Raw genomic sequence first — 17,560 nt, forward strand, 5'->3', positions numbered from 1 at the left:
GCTCGGGCTGGCCCGGCCGCCGCCGCCGCCGCCGCCGCCGCCGTCGCCCCGCCGCACCGCGCAGGCGCCCCGCGCGCGCCACCTCGCGGGGACCTTGCCCGCTGCTCTGCGCCTGCGCGCCCCTCGCGCCGGCTGCCCGTGGCTCTCAGCGCCACCCCGACGTCCCGCCCCAGGCTGGGCGCGGGGAAAAGGGCGAAAAGAAGCGCGGCGGATGCGCCACGCCCCTCGCTGAGCGAGCCTACGTCCTCCCCCAATCAACGCCACCCCTCGTCCTCCCGCGGCCTCCTATTGGTCTGCTCTTGCCGGGAGGCGGGGAGAAGGGGGCAGGGTGTCGCGCTGACGTCCAGCCAATCGCCGGGCCCACCGTGCGCGCCCCTGGTTGCCCCTGGAAACCTAACAATCCGCAGCCGTGATCCGCAGCGTTGGCCCTGCGGGAGGGAGATGGACGACCACTCCGATCACACTGGGGACCCCGAGAGGGAAAATGGAGATGCGGAGAGCCTGGCCTCGCGGCTGTCCATGATCAAGACTAGCTCTGGCCCCCAGTCCCCTGCCGAACCCATGGAGCCGGAGTCGGAGCCGGACCCGGAGGCTGTAGAGGCTTCAGAGGGAGGTGGTGCTGCGGCCGAGCCGGCTGAGTCCCAGGAAGGGCCGGCGGCCACCGAGGCTGCGGGCGAGGAGGGGCCCGGAGAGCCGGAGTGGCCGGCGGAGGCCGAGTCAGGGGAGCCCGCCGAGATCGGGCCTGAGGAGCCAGCCAAGCCAGGGTCCAAAGACGGGCCCCAGGAACCACAGAAGGAGGAGGAGGCGGACGAGGACGAGGAGGACGCGGAGGACGCGGAGGAGGCAGCGGAGCCGAGGAAGAAGGAAGTCCAGTCTCATGTCCCTCTGCAGCTGTCCTCGACCCGCAAGGAAGAGACTGCGCCATCCCGGGAGGCTGAGCCGAAGGGACACGTGGAGGAGGAAGGGAAAGAGAGCGAGGAGACTGAGGAGAGCGAGGGGACTGAGGAGACCGAGGGGAAGCGTGTGGAAGGACGCCGGGAGAAAAGCGAGGAAGAGCTGAGAAATGTGGACAGGGAACTCGAGTCTGACGATTACGAGTGGACTGAGGAGGTGCAGAAGCGGCAGGAGCAGCAGCTGCGCGCCGAGCTCTTGGAACAGTACCACTCCCTGATGGTGGAGCGGGGTCGCTACCAGCGCTACAACATCTACCTGCAGCACAAGATCTTCGAGGCGCTGCGCAAGAAGAAGGGCCTGGATGCAGCCGAGGTGCCTGACAAGGGCACGGAGCCTGAGGCGCCCGAGAAAGAGCAAGCATACCTACACCATCTGGTCCTGCTGGAGGATCTGAGGAAGCAACAGGCAGACGACCTGAGCTGGTATCACCAGGAGCTGGACCAGCTGAAGCAGCAGTGCAGAGAGAAGCTCTCCGAGGTGGAGAAGGAATGGCTTCACTTCCAGGCACTCAAGAAGCAGGTGGTGATGCAGGCCATGGGCAGCTGTCGGATGCAGGGTGGTCGCCAGGCCGCTCTGCAGGAGGTGGAGCAGATCCAGGCGTTGGAGGATAAGAAGGAGAAGGAGATGAGCGCCGTGAGGCTGGAGAACGTGCAGCTGAAGCAGAGTCTGGTGCATTTTGAAACCAGGATGAAGGCCCAGGAGGACCTGACTGAGGGCCTGCTCCTTATAGATTTTGAACAGCTTAAGATTGAGAACCAGACTTTCAATGAGAAAGCTGAGGAGCGAAATGAGGAGCTTTTAAAATTACGCACCAAGTTGACCAACAATGTGCAAATAATAACACACGTGAAGGAAAAGTTACACTTTGTGGATACAGAAAATGCTCGTAAAAAGTCAGAGCTTATGGAGATTGAGGCTCAGGTGGCTCTAAGGAGGGACATCTTGACCAAGACCAAGCAAGCCCGAGACAGCCTGCGGATCGACAACATCAAGCTGAATCAGAAGTGTGGGCTTCTGGGCAAGGAATCACTCCTTCGGGACATGGAGGAGAAGGTGGACAGGACTGAGCAGCTCAACCGGCGCTTGGAATCCCTGAAGCAGCATCACGCCGGGCTGACTTTGTCCTGCAGGGGTGTGAGGCAGAAGATCAGGGAAGCCAAAGCCTTTCTGCCCTCTTGACACAATGATTGAAAGGGTCCACAGAACATCTTCAGTCTCAGCAAACCTCATCCGTCATTAACTTTTATTCTCCATCTGTTGCCATTCTTAGAAAGGCCCATGATATTTGGGATGGAATTGTATTTTGTATTCTTAGTTTTTCAAGCTTCCAAATTAGTGCTGAGCATAAAACCGAGCACTGTTTATATGGGATGAAGTAAAACAGGTACCGAGAGACAAACATGGATGATTTAATGTCCCTGACTTCTAGAAAGCTCTCAAAAGCTGTTTTATATCTGAACAATTCCATAGTTTCAGTGTCCTGATACTGAGGAAAACTGTTCCTCCTCCATGTGCAGAAGGGTTCAACAAATGGGCAGGGTGTCAAAAAAATTTCCTGTGTATTAAGCTAATTATTAAATCCCCTTTGAATGGATTGCACTGTGTCATCCCGAGTCACTGTCTCAATTCGAAGCTCACTAATTCCCTTAGTCTAAAATTGTTTTGCATGTAAGTAGCACCAGCTTCTGGGTTAATAAAAACACCAGGAACAGGAGGAATGGTAACTAGGGAACGGGGCTTATGTTCCTTCATCTCTCTTTTTTCAATGAAAGGAAGCTCAGTCTGCTTTACTATGAATGTTTGTTTCTGGCTCAATGACAGTCTTCAATTCTAATGAAACGTTTTCTTGGATCCACTAAAGAAATGCATTGATCTGTACCAAAAAAAAAAGAAAGAAAGAAATTTTGTTTTCTAGTGAAAACAAAATAGTGATTGTATTATGTTTTTCCAGGTGCAAAATATACAGTGGTGACTGCTGACTGTCCGTAAGCCTTTTGTTTTCAACAAGATATTTTCAGATCTTGGCAACACTACAGACCCTCACTAGGCATGTGATTTTACACTGTATCAAATATTAAAATGTCTGTCGTCCCTTGAGTTAATGTACAACAGGCCCGATAGGTCTAGCTCCTTAACCCAGAGTGATTAACATTTTCAGTTTTCTTTGATGCTTTTGGAGCTAGAGGCCTGGTTTTAATTCTTCTTAATCTAAGCTTGAATTTTCAGATGTTCAGATTTTGGATTAAAAGTATTTTCCCATCTGTAAACTTAAGAAGGATCATAAGAAGGGTGATCTAGTTTTTGGTACTACACACCTTTAAAGAACGGTCGAAACCCCACTCTGGGCAGATGACTCAGTTGTTCCAAGAGAATGTCACAATAACTTTTGTCTTTGGATGACATGATTTTGTTTTCTAAATGTGTTCCCTTTGAAGCCAATACAGGTTGATTAAAATTGCTTTTCTAACCTGCACAGCTTAAATACACTTTAAAAAAAATAATACTGTACTTATTAAAGCACACAAGCGAGACAGTGAGGGGAGTGAAAGCTTCGCCTCCCTGCTTCCATTCTCCTCATCTTCTACAATTTCTGTCTTCACCAAGACTAAGGTCAAGCAGTAAATAACTGGCAAATAGAACTTTGTTTTCCCTGCACTGCAAGCTGAAAGCAGCACCGGCCCGCTAGGTTCTTTTGTGGTCGGGGAGGCTGGCAAAGGGGCTCAATGCATTCACCAAGCAAGCAGCTTTCATTATAAGGGTGGCCATGCCTCTGGTTCACAAGAGAGAGAACAGGTTATTTTCAGCAGATTTTGAACCACTGGCAATTACCCAGGTGGAACCCAACACTGCCTCACCAGCCTTCAGCCCGGTGACAGGCAGGTCTCTGAGAGCACAGAGATACAAGAGAGACAGATGGGGTTGGTGTTGCTTTAAGCGGCCAAGTTACTAATGTTCTCTCAAGTTATATTACCTCATGCTGGAGATGTTCCAATTAGAAGATGAATACTCTGTTGACTACTTCATAACGAGGTTCTTTCTAATTAGATTATAGGAGAGCTCCCGATCCTGAAATAGCAACACATTCACAAACCGTTTAAGATTGCCCTCGAGGAAGAATGCCTCGGGCCCTAAAGCATCCTCTCCCCAGTTTTACTGACCTCCCTCTGTCCGCACAGCGGCCTGCGTTTAGCCCCAGCCCAGCCTTTGACCCACTGCTTTATGACTGTCCACTGAGTTCTCTGGGCCCCATGATACAAAGGCCCTGCGAGGCCTGTTGATTTATCATCCACCCTAGTGGCCAGCACAGGGCTGAGCACATAACCGGTGTTCAATAAACTTGTTAGATTAATACATTAATATAATGCCAGTCTCGTTTTCTGAAGATAAGTGTTACTTGAATGCTTATGATATGTCGGGCACCAAGTCCTATGTCGGATTCAAAACTAACTACAGGTAGAAAGAGGCTCTCTCAAGAAGCAGAACCAGTGAGGGAGACGACAGGGAGGCAGGCTCACAGCCACGGAACGACGATGTTGCAGACAGAGCCGGCCACTCCACCAGGGACCCATCCTCCCCGAGGGGAAGGTTGAGGAGTAATGCGGAGTCTGGACTAGAAACCCCTAAAACTACCATTATTTTTATGACCACTAAAACCAAGGGCTAAAGACTTTTTCATCTCCTTGTCAAAAAGTACAAGGCCTGAAAAATGCAGGCACAATAAATTTTGAATGCATTATTATACGAAACTAGCCTTTTTGTCTTGTTTTCAACATTTTATCCTAATTTAGAACGGACAGGTGCACAGCACTTGCTGATCTCCAGGCCGAGGGCCAAGGCGTCGTCTTAAGTGCGAGGACTCTGGCTCTTGAATGACTGAGCCCTTCTCAATTGCCCTGTGGACTTCAGCTTCCCTACCTTTTCCAGTTCTCACTCACACTCAATTCAATACCAATTTAATGATATTTGCCCTTTTTGAGACTTTCCAAAGCATTTAGTTTGACGTTCGTAGAAACAAAAATTCTTTTTTTCACCACCATTGGTCTACATGATATTTAATTAAATTATGTAAATACAGTAATTACTACCTCGGGCATAAACGAACTTTGGAACCACAACAATCACAATGACTTACACTCAACTCATGGAAGTGGATGTGGACGTGCTGGAGAGTGGCCTCCCAAGCCAGGAGCATTCAGGGTAAACTGGCCTTGTTTTAAAAAATTCGGCTGAGTCAGATGTGTCCCCTTCAATGTTACAGTTTTTTTGGTTTGTTTTCAGCAGCCCTGGCAGGAGTGAGGCAGGCACTATGACAGAGCCCAAGGCATCTGAAAAAGAAACACTTTTTCTTGGTAAATGAAAATCATTTTTGGTGACTTAACCACATTTATAATTTTTTAACTATAGAAGTGGAAATACATGCTCTTTTGACAAGTTCCTCTGCAGCTGTAATTTAGCTTTTCGCCACTGGCCAGGGGTGCTTGTCTATGAAATGAGTTAATGCACCCCAACTTGGCAGGGGTAGTCTTTTAAGTCAGAGTGATGAAGCATGAAAATGCTACGCAAGGAAAGGGCTCCAGGAGACTACATCCCCCGTGTTGGGACGACTCGTCAGAGCAGCTAGCTGGAAGGGCGCTGCTCAAGTCCGTGGCTCCGACTTCGCACGTAATAACCAACGTCTAAGTACTTCAGTGAATAAATGTACACCCTCTCCAATTTTTTAATCGATGAAGTCTTCTATTTTTTCACCCAAAGGATGCCAAGGACTACACAGATGTACCTAGAAGGGGAAGACGTGCAGTGCTGGAGAAAAGACTTTGGAATCAGGCTGGCCAGCATTCAGCCGTCTTCTCAGTATGCCCTGGGACTAATACCTCAGCTTCCTAAGCCTCAACGTACCCACCTGTAAAATAGGGACAAATTTATTTATAGGAATAAAAGACAAAAATACGAAAAAAGTCTCTTCTCTGGGTGGTGAAGTTACGACATGTGTGTTTGTGTTTCTGTATTTCCAAATTTTATACCATGAACGGGCATTTAATTAGGGGGAAAAAAATCCCAATTTTTAAAATTCATACGTTCACCAAGAGTGAGTGTAAGATACTAAAAGTTTACATGCCAGGAGCATGATTCCAATGGCAGTTGTTTCTTTTAATGACACAATTAGTACAGCATTTTAGGATTATTTTAATCCTCAGAAGCCAGGGGATAGGTGCTGGGCACTCTTCTTAACCTTCGGTTACAGAAAAGGGAGACAAGGCTTAAGAGAATTTAAATTCTCCAGTTCTTAAGAAACCTTAAGAAGTTGTTGAAATGATTGCTTTTGACCAAGCAAAGCACTGAACTGATTCTCAGACTTCGATGGATGAGGGAGATTAACAAATGTTTACATACTCAAGACCGTCAAATTTGAGTTGAATCTTTGTGTCTTCTGTGTCATGTTGTCCGCAGTCAGATTTCTTCCAAAGTCTATTTTCTAAGAATGAAGAACTTTCCTATAATATTAAAAGGCTTAAAAAAAATTTTCCAGTTCTTAACCTCCAGCTAATCTGCCCCTTAAATGTGAATTTACTTTTGGTTGGAACAGTCTCTGCCAGGAGCTCTGAACAGGGTGAAGCAGCTGAAGAAACGTGTTTAAGAAAACTGTGAGACTTGGGTGGAGCCCGTGGGCGGGGGAGGAGGCCACTGGCCCTCCTTCCAACAGGGAACCCCGCAGGGCTCAGGCACCCTGGGCAAGGGGCTCGGGCAGCTAGTCCTGAGTACAGGGCCTTGGCGTTGCCAAGCCTGGTGGGGCAGCTCTGTCCTAGATCAGGCGAGGAGCCTGGAGCAAAGTAAGTGCACAGCTGAGTCCTAGGTGGGCAGGTCTGCGCTTGGGGGCCCCTCTGAGGACTGGCCTTGGCTCATGGGCCTCCCCCTCTGGCCGCGCCCTTCCTCTGGTCCCCTAGGAACCAACACTCACCTCAAGGTCCAGCCTGGTGGCTCCCTGCCTCCCGCCCGGCTGGTGCAGCATCTCATTCCCTCTCTTGCCTTGGAGGCAGGCTGCACACATCGGGTGCTGGTTTCTGAACCGTCAGCCCCCCAGTTTCTCTCAGGAGAATATTCCACAACTTCCACCCCACTGCTCATGCATTTCCCGGGGATCTCCGCGAGGGGCCGGCCGGTGGGCATGGCCCTCCCTGCTTGGAGTGGAGGTCCAAGCTACCAGAAGCTTCCAAAGGCCCTGGAGCAGAGCTGTTCTCTGGAGAGGGGTGTTTCTGAGCAAGGGCTGGGGAACCACAAGGCTGGAGTCTGAACTTTGAACTGGAGCCACAGCTTTGAACTCCAGCTCTGCCGCTAACTGGCCATAGGAGCCCAAGCCAATCATTTCTCTGAGCCAGAGCTGCTGTGGAGACCAGTGAGGTCACTGACTGAGCACTCCGCCCAGGGCCTGGCATTGGGGGAGCAGTGAGTGAGCCCCTTCGACCACCCTCGGCCTGCAGAGAATGGAGGGAACAGAACCGTGGCCCAGGGCGGTGACGCAGTTCGCCCATGGAGATGCAGGGCACAGATTCTGACTGTCGTGTGCAGGCCAAAGACATCAGAGCAGACGCCCCGCAGGCTGCTGTCTCTGGGCAGCACCACCTACAACGTGAGCGCCGCTCTGCTCAGTTCTGCGGGGACCTGAGGCCGGGGCCTGCTCACTGTCACCGCCTGGGGCGGCACTGGGATCTCCACTCCACAGGTGGAAACGGAGGCACAGTGGCCCAGGGAAGAGGCCGGGCCACCCGGCTGCCATCACAGGGCTTCCAGCAGGTATGAGGTAATGCTGACGACCTGCTGGGACGGGTGGCATGCCTAGGGGTGTGCGCGGGAGAATGGGGCAGACTCGTGGGCCTGAGGGACCAGGGACTCTAGCCTCAGGCAGTCAGGCTTGAGAGAAGCAGCAAGCTTAGGAGAAGGGGTGTGGCACTAACTGTCCAATCCCCTGACCAAACGACCACAACTGCATCACCTTTTTATGTAACTGAGACTAATGAGGGGATTTTAAAGCATTCAAACGGTATGACGCTCAAAGTCAAGTTTCACCGTACTTCAAGGTGGTAACTCAAACTGTAAACCAAACTGCAGTGAACGTAAGTAACAATTTTACATGACTTTTATTTAATAAAACCACATATTTACAATCCAAAAAGTCCTAGTTTGATACACTTTACTAAATAAAATTAAAGGTTAGCTGTACAAGCAATTAAAACATGATATTGTAGCAAGTGTCATCAGGAGTCTTCTATCAGCAAACTATTTAAAATAGTCAAAAAACTGAGCAGTTAAAAAGTACCTTTTGAAGTGAACATTTTTCCAGATGGGATTTTGATGACTGGTGGGGACACCACTTTCAACCCTAAAGTGCCAGCTGCCCAGAGTCCTGAACCAGAAGACCTAGGTTCTGAAAACCAACGGTGTGGGAAGGGCAGAGGGCCATCTCCTTGGGGGCAGCATTTCAATTTGTTTCCAGTTTTACTAAACAGGATTGTCAAGCAGAGCAGCACAGCCCTGTGCAGGCCGGCGGCCCTCTGCCCTCCGTGGAAAGGGGCGAGGTGACCCCAGATGGGGACTCATACCTTCCCGGCCTCTGAAGTGGACGTATCGATCCAGCTAGGCCTCGTGTGCCCCCTGAACAGGTCACGAGAACCTCTTCTGAACTGAAGACTTGGAGGTATTCCAGACTGGCCTGGAATCCTATTTGAAAACTGAATGCATACATGGTGCTGCCCACGAGGTTTGTATCAAACTGACAACAGCGTTGAGGCTGGGGTCTGACTACCCCGGGGTCCCAAGAATGCTTTCTGGAGGCCTGCCCGCCGCCCTGTCCCCTTGCTTTCTGTCACCACTTAAGGAACATCTTTATGTACAGTAAGAAAATATATACATCTTTCAAGAACAGAAAGCCCACATCACGGAATAAAACTGAGTACACCTGTGAGGAACAGCGGAAGGGCCTCAGCCCGTGACGTCGGGGAACGGCTGCGTCTGGAAGGCTGCCGAGAGCCCGGTGGAGACAGACGCCTCCTCCAAGACGTCGGGCAAGCCAGCGTTTAAAGGCTGAGGCAGAAAGTGGTACGCGCGCTCAGCTCCGCCACCTCCTGGAGGGTTCAGTCAGGAACAGGAGGGAAAAAACACGGGGCACGAGGACCACCACTGGCTCGGGGCTTGCTCTGCACCTGAAGTGTCATCAGCAGACATGGCAGACATAGAAAACCTACAAAAATAACGCCAGGTAGGCTCTGCCGCCAGCCCGCATCAACTTGCTGCACTGCGCTCAGAGCTGGGGCTCCCGGGGTCAGAAACGAGGTCAGCCACGGGCACTCCCGGGGTTGGGGGGGTGTGGCTGAGGCGGGCTGCAGGGTGGCAGGCCCCGCCAGCACTCGCTGCAGACAGGAGGCACCCTCGAGCCTGGCCCGCCGGGCCCTCCCAGAGACCAGCACACTAACGCAGCATCACATGGCAACCCGTTTCCATAGAGATCTGCCTGCCCTCTGGACTCCTCTGCAAAAAGTGTTCATTTCTTAGAATTTGGATAACCGAAGTTCTTACTATGAAGTTCTCCAATTAGTCAAGAAAAAGCTACAACAAAAAGGCTGCTAATGAACTTGGGGGAAAGCAGCTGCGACGGGGACAGGCTGACAGTTCGGATACTGAGCGTTCTGGCCAGGCCGTCTGGGCTGCCGGGTGGGTGCTGCTCGCTCCTCAGCCCTGACAGCCGTCTACCTTTGCGTTAAATGTGTGAGGCGGGATGACTGCACGCAGGACTGCACCTGCCATCAGGTGACAGAGAGGAGCAAGCTTTCACAGCCAGGGAGCAGTGGCCCCACGCCCACCCCCCCCCCCCCAGCCTCCACAGAAACGACAGGCTGCAGGAGCGGGCAGGTCTCAACATCCTCTCCCCTCCCCTCTGGTTAAAGGGAGGCTGTCTCCATTCTGTTCTGCACCAGCTTTAAGCCCGTCTTCACTGTCACAGGCGTCTGTGAGCAGCTCTTCCTGCTCCAGCTCGCATTACTCAGCAAATGTGGGAGCAATCTCTGGGAGGGCAGGCTGCCCGTGGGAGTCTAGGCGTGCATTTTCAGCCCTCGTGCTGTAATTTTGTCAAGGCAATATGGTAAAAGGTCACCCTGAAGGTCAGACCGTGTCCGGGGAGCCCGTGCGCACTCGCCAGGATTGAAAGCCCGTCGTCCTGTAATGCTATCTTTGGTAGATGGGCTTCAAAAACAAGACCTCCGGCTCGGGAAAGATTATCTTGGTAACTAAACCAGCAATCTCTTTCTTACTAAAATATGTAAATATGAGCCAATAACATCTCTGAGGTCTCCAAACAACATTTCTCATGCACCCCGGCTATGAAAGATTGTAATGTACTTTCCAGTAGTTGACATAAAAGCATTACAATTTAATTAACTTTTGCTGATGAGGGGAGGGGATTAGCCACTGCCCTATTTTTAAACCATGCAGAATATGCAGTGGTGACCACGGTCAATATTAGGCCATCATCCCACTGAGCTTCTTAAGGCTGAGCCTTGGTTTAATTCTTTACAAGTTTTTGTTGTTGTTCTATTTTGTTTAAGGCCAACTCCAGTATTAGGAATCAAACATGGAACAGCCCCTGTTCTTCTGAGCCGCCTGTGTGTCTGCCTGCGGCACCGCAGGAGCCGCCTGGAGCCGTGCTTCAGCACCGAGCACAAGTCCACCTGCCGCCTCAGTGTCTGAGAGACGGGCTTCCTTTCTCCACGTCCCGGCTGTCCCTCTGCAGTGCGGTCAGTACCTGGGGACACAGGGAGACAGGGGTGGGCGACCTCAGTACACGCTGAACACACATCCCGACCAGTGTGACAGGAACCGCAGCAGCCCCGCGTCTGCCTCCCCACCTGTCCCTGCTCTGGTCCATCTTCCACACCTGCCTCCACTCACCTTCCAACATGGAAACCTAACCACGCCATCTGGGCTCGTGCCCCACAGCCACTCCCTACCGGCCCCCAGGTGCCAGTGTCGAGGCGGGGCTCCCAGGCTCCTCTCCTTCCGCAGTCTGGCTCCGGCCCCTGCACTCGCCACCACCAACGCCGGGCTTCCCACTCCGGGACACCAACCTGCCCTCCTGGGCTCCCGCTGACCTGCCCCCTCTCTTCGCCAGCAAACCATGCGCCCTTTTCAGGCCTGAGAGATATCAGCTCTTCCCACGCCTTCCTGAGCTTCCCCAGGGTGACTTCGCTCCCTCCTCTCTGCTCTCTCAGCTTCTGGCTAACACCTTTATTTTTCTAAATATCACATTCCACTGTGACTGCCTACCAGCCGCAGTGACAACAACAGGCCGCGGTTATTGCGCGCCCACTCCGGCCCAGTCAAGCTCTCCCAAAGCACCTCCGGCACAGTGGCTGTTTAATCCATGCAACGCTGTACGTCACCTGAGCAACAGACACTCAGACAAGTGACTTGCTAAAAGCCAAACAGCCTGTGTGGATTCAAACTCAGATTTGTTTGATTTTAAAACCAAGGGCATCTTTGCAGCACCAGTGCTAAACTACTTGGGTCAGGCACTATGCCACTTTGACTGAATTACAAATTACAAGCTATAAAGCAGAAACATTTTATGTGGGCTTCAAATAAATTGCACAGGGGGGCTAACAGTAGATAAAAGCCACCTCTAGGTAAATGGGACTGCCGACCAAGCATAAACGTTTACCTGTTTTATAAAGTTCACCAGAGTTTAAACCTTAAGTACAGCATTTAAGAGAAATGGGCATGGGCCACAACTCCCGTGGGACCTGGAACTGAATAAACTCACTGATGCCTGCCCTCAGGCCAACCCCTATTACTATCCCACTACTGGAGAATGTCCTACTATTTAATAACCTCTGATCTGGTGTTAACCAGTAATCTTCACCTAAAATGCAAGAAGCTAAATGACAGATGTGGGCTCAACCCTTCCCTCTTTGCGTGTTTCTGCGGGTGTGCGAGTTGGGGGACGGAGGGAAGGACCGGTGAAGAACAAAGGAAGATCAGCAGGCCTGTGACCACACAAGTTGGAAAGTCAAGGGAGTAACAGTTCTGTGCTGAATAAAGGCTATCAGCAACGGCCCTGGCTTCCTGTAGCTATTTCAGAAAACCGCTCTAAGTGACTGACCCGCAGGAGACTCCTCGCGCACTTACACACAGGCCAGCTTCGTGGGCGTGAAGCCCATGCATTCGGAGGGGCCCTACTGAGCCTAATGCTCTGCAGTCGCCATCCTGGAATTCTCCATACTAACTCTGAACACGTGGCCCCAGAGTTTCGTTTTGCATTGCGCATTTGTTTCTTAATCAGAGAAAGGCTCTTCTTTCACCAGATCCCTGATAATTATACAGCCAGTCCTGCTCACACACGAGCTCAGTGCATTTTTTAAAAGGTTTTCCTGGTATATAATTCACGTAACATGTAATTTACCCATTTAAAGTGTACAATTCATTGCTTCTTAGTATATTCACAGACGTGTGCAAACCTCACCACAGTCCATTTTAGAACATTTTCATCACCTCAAGAAGTAACCCCGTATCCTCTGGCTACCACAGCCCTGTCCCCACCTCATCCACTCCCTTGGCAACCACTAATCTACTTCCTGTCTCTACAGAGCTCCCTGTTCTGCAACTGCATGTGAATGGAATCAAACAGTCTTTCATGTCTGGCTTTTTCACATAATATAATGCTTCCAAGGTTCATCCATACTGTAGCAAGTGTTGGTACTTCACTCCTTTTTATAAACATTGTATTTATTTTAGAAATGCTACTGATAACCCCCTAAGCACAAAATAGTGCTCCCCCCCACGTAAAACCAGGGGAGCATTTCACAGACTGACCCACGGTCCCTCCACAGCAGCTATGCTCCTTCCCCAAAGACCCAGACAGGAAGGGAGTCCGCCAGCCACAGAGCACGTCAGACCTGGGGACAGGGAGGAAGGGAATGGCCAGCGCAGGGGGTTGAACGAAGGGCCCAGGTGAGAGGGGAAACTCTCTGGTTTAATACATAAACAGGCACTGAACTTGTACACTTTTAAAAAACGGTGAATTTTATGGTATGTAAACTAATAAAGCTGTTATAAAAATAAGCTGCTGGCTAAGATCAAAGGGAAATAGTCTGATAACCTACGAAGTAATGTGACCAAACATAAAAACTGGGAACCCGATCGAGCCTTGAGATCTAACTGCCGATTTACAGGACATGCGGAATAGAAAGACCACATTAAACACACCGCAGGGATCTAACCAGCAAAATCCAGACTGTGGGAAATGCTAATGGGCAAATGGCATCACTTCTTCACTAAATAAAGGGTGAAGGGAGAAGGGAGAAGTGGAAAGGTGGGCAGCCCTATACGTTAAAAAAGACTTAAAAGATCTTTCAGCCAATTGCAATGTGTAGACTTATCTGGATCCTGGTTCAAGCAGCCTATGAAACTACTGGTGACCTTTGGAAACAAGTAGAAATATGAAAACTGACTGGATATTTGACAGGCGCACAGGGGCTCGTTATTCTATTTCATTCTGTTTCTCAGTGCACTTTAAATCTTCCACTAATAAGAAAAATAAATCAGGAACAAGTACTGGGCACATACAAGCCTCCCCAGACATCAACCAACTAGGCCCTGATGCTCAGGCAAACAGCAGCTGCAGGGCCAAGAATCAAGGTTTTAGTTTTCCCTTTTTAGAAAGATAAAGACTAGGATTCAGATGACCCTGGCCAAGCCCACAGGGGACGTAACCTATGAGGAATGCCCAAAGGAGATGCGAGGGACCTAGAAGATGGAGGCCCAAGCTGGGCCGCTCCCATGCTGTTACTTGGCTGCTTTGCTAACAGGTGAGCTGGGGCAACACATCCCGAAGCCCCCTCCCCGCCTCCCCTGTGCCTGCTCTCTGGGCCTCCTCTGTTCACCACCCTGTCCCGGGCACACCCATGGTGAGGGAGGGAGCGGGGCACGGCAGTGTTAGTTTCCCTGCTTTCTGTCTCTGACGTTTAAAAAGGGGGGAAAGGGATCGGTTAGCAAAATGCTGTCTAACGTGCAGAGAGCACTGTGACAGCTGATTCAAAGTTCTGCCCGCGCCCCGCCTTGCCACTGCAGAACGGGTGGGAGGGCTTTTATTATCCAGCCCCTTCCTCCGACACAGACCCAAAGAGGAGATGACTGCCCAAGACCCCCTGTGGCAGAGCCAAGCCTCAGACCCAGGCCACCGCACGTGCAGCCCCGGAACTGCCGTACGGAGGGCCGTCTGCTCACAGGTAGCTGACTTCCTGAGCTGACTGCTGAGCCACCGCTCACCTGAGCCCACTTCTTGTTCCGACTCTGCATCTGCACAGCAGCTATGGAAGCAAAGAACTCCTCAGCCGGCAGGTCGTCGGGCAGCCGCGTCAGGAACTGGGCTATGTGAATGAAGTCCATCTTGGTCAGGATGTCCTCGAACAGCTTCAGGATGCCCAGGGCCGTGCGGAACAGAAACTCCTCCCCGTCCCGGCAGAACACATCCCATATACGACAGGCCAGGTCAAGGGGCAGAGACTTGCTATATAAAGTAAAGATCCTGGGGAAAAAGTTTGAGTTTTTCAGATTTCAGATGGCACAAAGAGCGCACTCTCAATTCAGGTCTAATCCATTAGAATGCTCCCTCAGTTAGTAGCTCTCATACTCACACTGCGGGGAGGGGACTCTCGGCCTGATTTCACTCTGAAGGTCAATTTAAACATTTTACAAAACAGCATTAACTGTCACAAAGAATCTCAAACACCATACAATTTCTGAATTACAGATACCAGTTACCTTTACATGCAACAAGTATTTACGAGCACCTGCTATGTGCTTATTCCCCTGTGGGAGGTGCCAGATACAAGGTTAATACAGCCGACAAGACTTAAGGGTCTGGTGGGGACTGGAAACAGTAGACAGAAATATCTAGTTCTGTGCACTTGTACACCTGACTTCCGAAGACTGCTGTACACTTCTGTCCCAGTAGGGGTCAGCAAAGGAACAAAGAAAAATTTTCCCAAAAATCTGAGGGTAGATTACAAGAAACTGATCTTATATTTAACAATGCAAACCATGAGATAAAAAAAAAGTGAAATACAGATATGTGTTCCCTTCAAAAAACGTGATTATCACAGTCCAAACTACCAAATAAATACAATCCTCGGTGATCATACGTCATCAGGTCTAACCGCTTCTACCTTGGAACGTGGCCATGTCACAAAGCGAGGCGAGTCAGGTTGAGATGTCGACCAAACTGGATCCCTGTGAATCTGCCCTCCTCCTGCAGCTATGAGCCACAGCCCGGGCACCATGTCCAGGACATCTCCTGATCCCCAGGCCCAGCCAGATGCTCCTTCCCGCTCTGGGCTCCCCCTGCCCTGGTGCTCATCACAACACGCTGTGTTCATGTCTGTCTCCCACGGAGACTGCCCGAGAGTAGGGACCTGGCCCATCTCACCCCCACCCTCAGCACCAGCACCGCATCTGGCGATCTCTGCCGAGTAAGTGTGCGGGCAAGCTCCCAGTCCACTTAAGAACGTCACAGACGTCAGAGATTCTCACTGCCCTCTCACCAGGTGGACGAGTCCTCATGACAGGTGCTGACTCTCATCTGCTGGGGGATACTTTATCCCTCCTGGAAAACCACTTTTCTGCAGGTCTCAGTTTTTCCTTAGTGTCCATGCTGACTCAAGAGACACGCGGGGCCCATGAAGGCACCTGAACTCAAGTGTTGGACTTAGACGCAGGGCTCTGGTCAGGAGGTAATGTCACCAGGCCTTGAAGAGCAGGACTCTCACCTCCCTAGAAAAGATTCTACCAGGAATGTTACGCCGTACTGGCAAATATGCTCCCTAGTTTCATGGGTACAGGCTTTCGGTCTGCGGTGAACTCCAGGGTGCAATTTACTCGACTCTCTCGCCTGGGAGGATGCTCTGCCCCAGAAACAGCCTTTCCTCCAGGACCCGGAGGACGTTCCATGCAGTTAAGGGCATATATTCAACACTACATGCTGATGAAGACCCAATAATGTTCAAGGCTGCCCCTTGTTAGTGCTTTAAAACTCTTAAGAGACTAAAGAAAAGTGTAATAATTTAGATTTCAACTCAGATGATGGAAGAGGGAGGCAGATGTCAGGAAGAAATCACTCCAGGTCCTGCCACCAGTAAGTGGCAGAGTCAGACCCTGAAGCCATCCCAGAGCCCACGCCCCGAGCGCCGGGAGTGCACGGCGTGCCCTTGGGCAGCACGCGGTCGTGCTGGGAGGACACCTGACCTGTCGGAGCCACAGAGGACCTTCAGCCTTAGCTTCTCCTTTCTCAAGAAACCGAAACCCATTTCACTGTCGGTCTAGAAGACACAGTTCAAGAGAGAATCAAGAGACCCGTTTCTAGTTGCAATCTGAAAAGCGTTCTCAGTTCCATCTGGAGGAAGTTTTATTTTTCAAAAGTGAAGAGACCTGACCTAATCTCCAGCACTGCTTCTCACCCACCAGTTCACTGGTGGGAATCAAGCCCTCACACCTTAAAAGCAGGGTGTTAAGTAAAAAATGATGGAGAAATACAGTAACTATAGGCAAAGAAGAGAGAGAAATAACAAAATTAATTTCTTTAGCATAATACTGAGTTCAGATTTGTGTGTGGGTCTCCATATACTCCTCTAGATATATTTTGAACTGTACAAGATTAAGCCGACATCGAAAGACCAGGGGAGCCACACTCCAGGCCCGTGACGTTCATGTTTACGCTGCACCTCACATGTCCCTTTCATACAGTCATCAAGCGGGGATGGACACCCCGGCTACCTTCCCCTGCAGACTCCGGCGGGCCTTCCAGTGACCAGCTCCTGGGCCCTGGGCTCTAGTCCGAGGCAGTCCTTAGGCAGTCCTCCTGCTCCTGCAGCGTCTGAGCAGGGAGGGTGTCCGCCTCCCCGCCTCCCGCAGCAGGACTGCTCAGACGCGCATCCGTGTCCTCAAGCGCCCCTCTCCCTCTCCTCTCATCTCCCCTCTCACTGCAAAACCATTCATTACCAGCGGCTGTCAAATGCTTGACTATTTTAAACCACGTTTAGCTGTGAATAGGACACTTCAACGACGCTCCCCCACTTCATTCTCAGGAGAGTGGTTCATCGGGCCCCATTCATGCAGGTGAGGAGCCACTCGGCCCCAGGGGATGCAGTGAGCGAGCAGGGCAGCCAGGGAAGCCGCCCTCCGGAGCGAGCACGCTGCCGTCTGCACTCGGCCTCCCCGCCTCAAGCGCTTCCAGTCGGCTCCCCGCGGCACAGTGCTGGGGCCTCAGCCCACTCCAGCCGGGACGAGGGCGGAAGAAGCAGGGAGGGGCGGTGAAAGCCCCCGGCCTTCCCAGGACTGTTGAGTGTTCTTGCCCTGGAGTAGGAGAGAATGGAGGATTTTTCTCCCCCAAGAAATGACTTTTTCTCCCTTGGACCGCTGCGTATTACTGCACTGTGTGTATTTGTGTGTGTGTGTGTGTGTACACACAACACACACACACACATATATGTCTGTGTTGCTAAACTAATGACGTGGCAACAGGCTCAGAAAGGACAAGGAGTGAGTGGTGTGTATCTATTTCCCCAAC

At 51.1% G+C, this 17,560-nt stretch overlaps 2 protein-coding genes across 6 annotated transcripts in view; one reads left to right on the plus strand and one right to left on the minus strand.

Moving 5' to 3' along the window:
* The first annotated feature begins 47 nt into the window (after window positions 1-47).
* CCDC96 (coiled-coil domain containing 96) lies at window positions 48-3,565 on the plus strand. The gene has a single exon (XM_032493576.1). The coding sequence runs from the start codon at window positions 442-444 to the stop codon at window positions 2,131-2,133; it is 1,692 nt and encodes a 563-aa protein (XP_032349467.1). The 5' UTR covers window positions 48-441; the 3' UTR covers window positions 2,134-3,565.
* A 1,521-nt stretch (window positions 3,566-5,086) lies between these two features.
* Window positions 5,087-17,560, minus strand: part of TBC1D14 (TBC1 domain family member 14) — a 97,758-nt gene continuing 85,284 nt past the window's right edge. For 4 of the 5 annotated variants that reach the window (XM_032493548.1, XM_032493535.1, XM_032493555.1 and 1 more), the window contains 2 exons: window positions 14,266-14,524; window positions 8,065-10,744 (listed from right to left, as the gene is read on the minus strand). In XM_032493548.1, coding sequence (XP_032349439.1) covers window positions 10,679-10,744; window positions 14,266-14,524 — 325 coding nt within the window. In that variant the 3' untranslated portion in view covers window positions 8,065-10,678. Of the gene's footprint in view, window positions 5,280-8,064; window positions 10,745-14,265; window positions 14,525-17,560 lie in introns of those variants that run through there. The other variant, XM_032493543.1, reaches the window with a different exon arrangement.

The sequence above is a fragment of the Camelus ferus genome, chromosome 2 (assembly GCF_009834535.1).
Source record: "Camelus ferus isolate YT-003-E chromosome 2, BCGSAC_Cfer_1.0, whole genome shotgun sequence".
NCBI lineage: Eukaryota > Metazoa > Chordata > Mammalia > Artiodactyla > Camelidae > Camelus > Camelus ferus.